Raw genomic sequence first — 9,436 nt, forward strand, 5'->3', positions numbered from 1 at the left:
ATTTGGTAAATGACTCTGTCCGATCAGAGCTGGTCCGCGCCCTCGGATTAATTTGCCGAAGCAGAACATTAGATATCATTTTCCGATGCTCCTTCGCTCCGATATTCTTCAACCATTCCTGCACTATGCTCCAAGTGTCAGCAAGCTGTCTGTTTTACCTTTTAAGAATGCAGATAATGCAGGAGTGCGCCTTGTAGCGTCAAAGATCACATGGTTTTCCCGCCAAGGAAGAATACGACCCGTTTCTCGAAGAAGGTCACCGAAATAATCAGTCAAAATATAGGACAGTTAGCCGCATCGAACTTCAACTTTAGGTTCTGTTATAATACGAATAGACATTGCAGCAGTGGCTGGACATGATTCATTTGACTCTTGTCACGCTTACATTTCCGTTGCTCCCTGATCGGTCAGAGAAAATGAGCAGCTGCCAGTCATCTGACGTTCATGAGCTGCAGCCGTTTTCTACCAGCACATGAACGTCTCTTCCGTAGGTGGCAAGCAGAGTGGAACCCTCATGTGTCCAGCAGAAAAGCTCTCGCCGATACATGACGTTCTGCGTGACATGCTTCCAAGCAGCACCTATAAGCTTCCCTATTTGATGTTTGCTGGACAATCGCCCAATCTTGCCACAATGATCTCAACAAAGAGACAGCATTTCAGCTGTCATTTGACCTTGCTATCGCCCATATGACCATTTACGGGTAGCGCCATGGGATATTGAACGAGAAGCGTTGTTCAAAGGAGTAATACCATCCGAAACCCCTGTCAACCTGAGGTGTTTGAGGATATTTAGCAGTTATCAGGGTGAAGAAATCATTGTTTTCGACCAAATAGGATTCTGGTGTGCAACAGTTAATGATAAGGAGTGAATTCTACCGTGTTTGCTCTCGCTCTCTCAACCATGGGTATTGGGAAACGACGCATCGGGAAGTTACCATCCTGTCGTTAACCCGTTAAGGCCGCACCGCTCGGCGGCTGTGAGTTTTACTGTCTGCTTCTAAGAACGGCTTCTCACAATCGGAAGAGGGAATCGCTAGCATATGACTTGACAAGACCTGATTCAAGCTCGAAATTAACAGGACCTCATCGACCTAGCATACTGTGAGTAAAGTGCATTTTCGTCCGCGACCAGGGCGCAGCCGACCTCACAAGGTAAAGACCATTGGTCACGCGAACGAGTATCTGGTTTATATCGGTCGGTTGAAGAAGTCTGGCCGCTTCCGTCATCCTTCATTCATAAACTTTGAAGATCTTGGCTTATTCTTGGTGGGCGATGCTGACTCTTCTCCACGGTTTTTCTTCCACTTGCTTACATTCTCTGTGAGAAGACAACAAATGTAGATGGTTTTCTAGCTTGATCCATGACAGCATCGCGAACCAATCACCTCCGATCGACGTTCTGAAATACCGCTTTGCTGAGATCGAGGCGCGATGGAGCGTCAATGTGAAGACAAACCCAAAGATCTATAAACCTATGAGGGCTCGGAATCAACAGCAGACTCTGGTGAAAGAGAGAGGAACTAGAGCAACATAGAAGCACGCAGAATTATCTTTTTTTCTTGGGTGGTGGATCGATTTTTAGGCTTTTTCAAGAGCGGAATCCTTGGGGTCGCGATCGCCCAGCCTAGCGACTCCCTGGCAATCTCTCAACCTTCTCCCCTCCAGACCAATGCACTGTTTCGTGAAACATTTATATACAAACCCACTGCGGCCAACGCTCAATCCGATCCATTCTCACCATCGCAAACTCTCTCGACGATTGCGATTCCCTGATTCCCTGTATCATGAATGAAGCCCAAGCTAACATTTGGCTTCAGGGGGAAACTCGTGCGTCAGCAGGGATTCCACACGTCGAGCAATTAGCGCGGTTTATTACCTCTATTGACGTGACGACAATGTCGTAGGGGAGGAGACAAGGAGAAAGGTGGTGGATTTACTGAAAGCTAAACAGAAGGCAGAACAGCAGATACAGCTACTTATTGCGCCCGAAACGTTGGAGGACGTTCGGAATGTTTATTCCACAACCCGGTTAACTACCATGCGGGGTGTAAGCCGGTTGATCTGTGTCGTACGTTAATGCCTCAAAATCGGCAAACCAGGAGCCGAAGCCAAAAAGGTCCCTCGGACCCTCGTCGAGCTACGACGACAGGTTCTTCGTGCCGGACGGATTACGATATGCGAGCTCGAGCGCATGACCGCGCTGAGTCCGTTAACCGAGAGCGAAAAGACGAGACTGGGTCTGGCAGAACATATTGCTGCAGTGCGAACGGAGTCCTACACACCGGGTATGGCCCATTATGCGCATGTTGCCGGAAGGTACCGAAAAAGTTTGCGTCTGCGACTCCAGTTAAGCAGAATGGTGGAGAAGTTGGGTGTGCGGTCAGAGTGCGCTATGTATGCGAAGAATAAGGCGGAGGAGCTGGGGTTGCTTTCAAGGAGAAGAGTGAGTGAATTGGGTGTCGAGGCCTCGAGAAGGTTGAAAGAGGTTGATGTGTTAAGGGTTTCAGGGGGCGCGATGGCTTTAGTGGATGAGGTACGACGGGCTTTGGTCAAAACGCCGCAGGATGATTTAGAAGGGGAAAACGGAACAGGCCGTTGCTCAATCAGATCAGTTGGAAATGGCGCTGGCTTTGGCGGAGAGCAACATAGCTTCTGATTGGGATGAGGTGTTGCCTGAAGGACTGGTCAGAGCGCATGCGCCGGATGTGTAATAGACGCTACAGAACTCGACCTGGGACGTGCACTACGTGTCTGTAAGGTAACACGACTACCAACCATAAGCCGTCACCAGGAACCGGATGTGGCCTGGCAATAGATAGCAAAGATGGCGACGATGGTGATGGCCAATCACTCAGAAGACACGCCTTTGGTTTGGTGGATGGTCAACTGAATAGCAAAGGATATGATCGGCAACAAGACACTGGTCGGGAATAAGCCAATAACTTCCATAGTAACATGGCGTATTGTTACGGCACTCGCAATAAGGAATCAGCCCCTGTCCACAATTTATGCTTGAGCTGGCGTGTATCAGGTAGCAGCGGAAAACCCACAGGAGAGTAATTCGCTTAGAATCATTGGCAGAGGATGGTGTGAAGAGGCAACAGCGCAACTGCCTTATTCGCAGAAATGCACATGTGGACCCCGGGTGAAGGATCTGGCTGGACCGAGTTGGGGTAGAGAAGCTGTCCGTACATCTGGAGGAGGTACATGCTGTTTCTCGCTGATGCAGTGTTGGCGCTCAAGCCTGTCGCTGGATGGCTGGATACTAAGACTGCAATAAGTTCGCAACAGTTGGAAGAAGGTCGGCATAGAGTAGCTCAGATCAGATCGTCGACACGACTGTAAGTAGCTACTGAAAAATCTTCAACACTTAATTATAGACTGATTGGATATATTGGCGATCTGCCCGCCATCAACAGATCAGTCCGGCTGGAAGCATACAATCATATGTATAAGTGCCCCTCCAACCATAAGGACATAGTCTAGGTGTATGATAGCTGTCGCACAGTCATGTGGCAATCTGTTCCCGTCATTTCCTACCGTGCGAACCCATTAGATATCGGATGAGTGGATTTAGACAAACCGCTGTCGGCGGCAATGGGATTGTATCCAATATGGAGAAATAAGAAACCAGGTTTACAACAAGACAAAACACCGCGCACTTGTATTGGCGCCTAAGGCGATTTGGGAAAAGAACTAGTGTCAACATTTAGAGTATAGTAGGACGTGCTTAGGACGTGATCGTACATCGAATATCCTCTGGGCCTTCTATCTTCGAGCATGAATGGCATCAGCAGCGGATGGTACTTTGGAATTGCTCATACTTCAATTCTGATCATATACTGGGTGCTGCGTTGATATGACAACTGGAGCTTGTAGTAAATGTATTATCTCGGCGTCCTTTGGTCAACCAGTTATTCCTCTATTCCTCTTGGGACACTGCCAAGCACTACAAGCACTAGTCCACTTCATTTCCTATCAGTGCAATATCAAAGCAAAACAACTGACAGATTGCGTTTAGTGTGGACAACTTCAAAAGGCGATTTGTGTCAGTTGCTGCTCCACAAATCTTTGAAAACATACTTTATAAGCCATTCAAGTGTCAACTGGACCTCCCCATGTATTCATCTATCAAGACCATAAGAGATCAAAGCATGAGACAATTCGAGACAGAACGACTCCTCCTGCGCCAAGCTCTGCCCACTGACCTTGAAGAGTTCCACAAAATCTTTTCGAACGCTGATGCCATGACTTACTGGTCGAGACCACCACATACCACTCTTGCCGAGAGCCAGGCTTGGCTAGCATCAATGATGGCCGATCCCTCTGCCCTTGATTTTGCCATAATTCTCAAAAGCAACACGACACAACAAGGTCGACTGATTGGTAAAATCGGTGTGTATGCTGTTCCAGAGATTGGCATCATTCTCCACCCAGACGTATGGAAACAAGGTCTAGCATCCGAAGCTATGCAAAGTTTTTTACAGATCTACTGGACGCTAAAACCGAGAGAAGTGTACCTTGAGGCGGATGTGGATCCAAGGAATACTGCAAGTCTTAACTTGTTTAGAAAATTCGGGTTTATAGACGTAGGTACGGGAAAAGGGACTTATACGACGCATTTAGGACTATGCGATTCAGTATACTTGAGGTTGGACAGGCCGAATGGATTTTGATACTGAGAAAGGGAATCGCATTCAAGTCGACCTTGCTTAGAGATAGTAGAAATATTTCAAATAAAATTGTTTGAAGTCCGTCATTCGTCTCCTTCTGCAACTTGCACGAATATGTATATCTGTTGTTAAACATTTTAAATCATGAATCCTCACAAGGAAGATGTCGACAGATGTATTGTCGAAAATTGAAGTTCGGGAAGTTCATTTTCTTGTGTTTGCTGGCACACGGAAACGTTCATTTGAAGCCCAAGGGTTGACCAAGGGTTGAACCTGGCGAATCAAACGCTGAACCTTCTGTGCAAAGCCGCAACCAACTGACCAGTGATGTTGTCATTTGCACTGGTAGTTGTATGCTAAAACACCCTGTTACGACACGTATGTACATCATCATTGTAGCAAAGGTTGTAATGTTGCTCACTGTGTCGTCGCAGGTAACAAAATGAGCCTGAACGGGCGCATTGCGCTGGGAGCAAAATGATGGTTGTGCGTCTGGCTCCATGCAACCTACTCTTCCCGTTTCGTCCGTGTGGGACGTACATCTGGTCATGAAGTACCTACACGTTGGCGAAGCGCGCGCAGAGCAACGTTCGTTACTTGTAATATGTCACACGTGTTGAACGCATCGAGTTGCACGACGACGTTTTCTATACGACTTCCTTGATCATGGTGTTAATGACAGTACTTTTGAGGGAAATAGGCATAGGCTGGTGAAACCAGAAGCCCCAGGCTTAACGAAAGGACGTCTTGGCAAAAATGGCTGGGCGGACTGCTATAAAAAGGGAGCCATTCTCCTTCCTTCCTCTCGATAACCTGCACGCAGAACTTTGTAAACCTCATCTGATTCAACCCACCCACTATGCACGCCCAGTCCATCCTAGCCCTTGTGCTCAGCGCCCTCGTTCCTTACACACTTGCAGCCCCCACGAATGGGCTTACGGTGTGCCCCAACACGGCCGGATCTCTCACTGTTGACTCTTTGTCTGTTACCCCCCAGCCATTGATCGCTGGGAAAAATGTGACCATCACTGCTAGTGGAACTGTTGGCGAAGTCATTACAGACGGTGCCAAGGCCGTGCTTACACTCAGTCTGGGTATTATCCCCGTTCGTCGTGAGGAAATCAATATTTGTGAGAGCTCGGCGGAGGTTGGTTTGGTCTTTTTGTTGTGCTTTCTTTTTGGGACTTTAATCAACCATTTAAAACTAGGCTGGCCTTCCCTGCCCGATCCCCGTGGGACCAAACAAGATTAGCTTTATCCGCACTGTTCCCGATGCGGTTCCCGCGGTAAGTTTGAAGTATGATGACTTCCAACGAATGACTTTTTATTTATGGGACGTTTGTCCACCATTTGTTTCTCCACACAAAGGGCACCTTCCAAATGCGAGTCGATGCCACCAATGCGGACGGCAAGCGGATTGTTTGCTTCAACGGCCCGCTTACGGTTGCCAAGGCCTAAATTCAACACCCGAGAAGTCAGAATAAATAGCGCACTTGTATGATGTCGTAGTCATAGAGCTTACTTAGACTTACAAATGATCATTCTCGAAATATGACTTTGCTAGAAACGGGACGTGGTTTATCCAAGCTGCACGATTGGGCAATTAGATTTTCTCTTTCCTCATAATAGAGGAATGCATGGTGGTATATCAGTATACGAAGCGTCAAGCATGCTACCGTATGCTGAGCCTTTGTTGTGGCACATCAAAACTAGTTAGAATCCTGCAACTTTCCAGAGGACGGGCATCAGAGATCATGCAACTGTTAGAGATTGGGTAGGCTACGAAGAAGGAATTTAGCCAATCTTTTATCACAGCAATATTTAGCGAATTGAGAGTCTGCTGGCCGATAGTGACGAGCGTCTATCCAGCGGGGTGTAGTCTCCCGATTAGGTGAAGTAGAGACAGAATTTGGTAGCCAAGGAGTTCTCGCTCCATTAGCGTTTTGCATCCCGCGCAAATTAAGGTTCACCATTACGGCAAAAGGATTGATGGTTGCCCGTAGGATATCGCCGCCCAATGGATTCATTTGTTGTGAAAGAGAAATTGCTTTTTACGCGGAGTTAAGGTCGTTGTAAAGGTCCCGCAGATGTACACTTAATGACCCCTTGTTAACTGGCATGGAGTTAGACAATCAAGATCTAATTTCTTGTGCCGAATGTGCTGCTCGTGCTCGCAAACTTGTGTCCTTGACAGTACTGGCATCCCAAAGCATGACTTCAAAGGGTAAGAAGAGCGTTAGACAACGATTCAATGACTTTATATGGCCTCGGCCAATCTTTTAATACGCTATTGGCTACCCAGACCAATAGGACCGACAATTAAAGAAGCTACGCCAGCAAAAATACGATTAACTTCCTAGGTAAGTGCTTGCAAATCTGTCAAGAGTTTGCGCACCATCAAGGCCAGAGGCAGCAGATGTTCGGGAGCTGGCAGTACGCTACCCACATGGACTGCCATGCCCAGATCGTTTCGAGAGTACCAGACCTCTTTGTCCAGCTCGCCTAGCGCCGAATCAATGTATTCATCGATCTACCTCCATTTAGGATGGACAACTACTTGAGCGACAAAGATTATCGAGGATTAGATCACTGGAAATGTGAACCCTGGTAATGTATACACTGATCTATTAACATAATGGAAATTTACAAATAAAAAAATAACAACCCTTTTCTAAACCGAACATTGAATGTCATTCGTCGTGTATTTGGAGGCAGGTTCGCAATAGTTAACTCCATGGCCCCCCATCTGAGCAGGAGTGTTCAGATTGAAATCACACCATTCGGGACGATACAGAGTAGACAGGACGCCGTTCCAGCTGAGTGGTGACATGGTCAAATTGAAAAGCTCAGTCGCACGGGTTGACCATGCGACGAGACGGATGGGGGTGTCCGCGTTGCGAACAGTAGACTCGGAGGACCAGAAGCGCTCGGCAGCAGCGGCGACTCGAGGGAAAATGGCGTATTCTATAACATCACCTTACAAGAAGAGCCAAGAATTAGAACAGTATATTATCAGGCTATGTTTAAGCCTACATTTGATCGTCTCGCTCCACATTGCTGATGGGAACAAGTACCTCGTTAGAATCATCATTGAATAGTCGATTCGTTCTATCGCATGGAAGCTACGTGATTACTCACCAACTTCCCCGCCAATTACATTGGCTTTACCTACGTCAGAGAGCGCCGCGGTCGGGTTATAGTCGTACACAGTCTCCCAAGTCTTGAATGGGGCGCACCAGGTTGCTTGAGGGCCGCAGTCGAGATAGAAACTTCAAAGGTCCGCGCAAATCAGGCGGCATTCATTTGCCAAGCTTAAAGAGACGACTTACTGCGGATAAGATGCAATTACGGTTGGACCCACTTTGGCAATTGTATCTACCTCTGCTTGACTATGTATCTGGAAGGCCGCAAGTGCAATCAATTAATGGAAAATAGCCCCAAGTAGCCTTTCCAAGACACCAACCTCCCAAGCGATCGTTATAGCATCGGCAGGTAACGCTGGCGTTCCTGCTAATCCGTAATTGATAATGGAATCACTCCAAACCAGCATCCGACGTTTGTTTTTCTTGACGATCTCGGCTATGCGGTTTTGGAAGGTTTGAATGGTTTGCTGAAATCTCTTGGGACTCCCTTTGAGACCCCAGGAGTTGGCGTTAACCTCGTCGGCCCCGGTGCCAAGATATGGGCTAGGAAACCAGCTGCGGAAAAAGAAAAGCTCGAATATTTAGCGGCGCCCACTACCAATGTGAACAAGACTCACGCTGTCATGTCCGAAAGAAACTGGCTGATCAGCTCATAGCTACGTTCGTTCCATGGGTTTATTTGTCCACAAGGCGGTTGGTTGCAGAAGCGATCTGCCTAGGAATTCGAAGAGCCATGAGTAATTGACACCGTGGAGTAGGAGTCTGTGCGTACCCAACGACCGTTGCATGCAGTTGTGTCATCATCTTGACCGTCCCAGCAAACGTGATTTGCTCCCATAACAATCTCAGGATAGGCATTTGCCCAAACCTATCATCTCGTGCGATCAGCATTCACATAGCACCTATCGTACGCGATTCCTGCCGACCGTTGTATGTCCCGGAAAGTCAAATTCTGGGACAATCCTGACTCCTCTGGCGAATGCGTGCGCGACGAGCTGCGCAATGTCTCTTTTGGTGTAAACTTTTAATGAACCATCTTTGTTCTTGTATGCACCGACCCGCACAAGTTTTCGGTCGTCGAATTCCCCTATGGAAGCGTAGATTGACGTCAGATAACAGATATCCCTGAATCATAAGCAAGAGAAAGTCTTACAGTCCAATGGAAAAGACTGAGAATCGGTAGCATGGAGATGGAGGACGTTGAGCTTTGGGCAGGCCAGTTAATCTAGGCAACGGTATTGGAAACAATCGAATAAATGTACCTTTGAATAAGCCATTCCGTCAATAATTTTCATAAGCTGGGTGGTGGAAAAGTAATTGCGCGACACATCGACTAAGAGACCTCTCCAAGGAAACCTTGGCTAGCTTGTTTGAGTGTAATAAATCAGCTGATGGAGTTTGTCCACATCCTGTTACAGCCTCTCACCGCATCAACAATGTCAACACCAGCGGGTAGAGCACAGGAACCGTCGGCTTCTCGGTACGATAATTGCGTAAGAGTGGTGCTGGCGGCAATCACACCAAAGCCAGTGCGGGCCGTGATGTGAACACTGGATGCGCTGACGCTTAACCGGTAGCTCTCGTCAACCTTCTCATCAAAGCAAACTGGAAGTACACAGG

The 9,436-nt window shown here is 47.5% G+C and overlaps 4 protein-coding genes across 4 annotated transcripts; 3 read left to right on the forward strand and 1 right to left on the reverse strand.

Annotated features, from left to right (window-relative positions):
- Positions 1-1,784: 1,784 nt before the first annotated feature.
- On the forward strand, positions 1,785-2,711 carry SPPG_02419 (uncharacterized protein; the record flags this gene model as incomplete). The annotated part of the gene is made up of 4 exons (XM_016750708.1): positions 1,785-1,827; positions 1,905-2,045; positions 2,100-2,533; positions 2,592-2,711. The coding sequence occupies 4 exons, from the start codon at positions 1,785-1,787 to the stop codon at positions 2,709-2,711; spliced, it is 738 nt and encodes a 245-aa protein (XP_016611414.1).
- An 828-nt stretch (positions 2,712-3,539) lies between these two features.
- On the forward strand, positions 3,540-4,763 carry SPPG_02420 (acetyltransferase). The gene has a single exon (XM_016750709.1). It carries the CDS (start codon positions 4,119-4,121, stop codon positions 4,674-4,676), a length of 558 nt encoding a protein of 185 aa, XP_016611415.1. The 5' UTR covers positions 3,540-4,118; the 3' UTR covers positions 4,677-4,763.
- Positions 4,764-5,090: 327 nt separating this feature from the next.
- Positions 5,091-6,245, forward strand: SPPG_02421 (uncharacterized protein). The gene is made up of 3 exons (XM_016750710.1): positions 5,091-5,820; positions 5,882-5,959; positions 6,042-6,245. Exons 1-3 carry the CDS (start codon positions 5,533-5,535, stop codon positions 6,129-6,131), a joined length of 456 nt encoding a protein of 151 aa, XP_016611416.1. The 5' UTR covers positions 5,091-5,532; the 3' UTR covers positions 6,132-6,245.
- Positions 6,246-7,344: 1,099 nt separating this feature from the next.
- Positions 7,345-9,407, reverse strand: SPPG_02422 (uncharacterized protein; the record flags this gene model as incomplete). The annotated part of the gene is made up of 11 exons (XM_016750711.1): positions 7,345-7,649; positions 7,707-7,730; positions 7,812-7,942; positions 8,003-8,070; positions 8,137-8,371; positions 8,434-8,531; positions 8,589-8,684; positions 8,743-8,903; positions 8,970-9,021; positions 9,079-9,177; positions 9,243-9,407. Coding segments are annotated over 11 exons (1,434 nt in total), but the record flags the coding sequence as incomplete, so codon positions are not given.
- Between the last annotated feature and the right edge of the window lie 29 nt (positions 9,408-9,436).

This window comes from Spizellomyces punctatus (assembly GCF_000182565.1).
Source record: "Spizellomyces punctatus DAOM BR117 chromosome Unknown supercont1.3, whole genome shotgun sequence".
Classification (NCBI taxonomy): Eukaryota; Fungi; Chytridiomycota; class Chytridiomycetes; order Spizellomycetales; family Spizellomycetaceae; genus Spizellomyces; species Spizellomyces punctatus.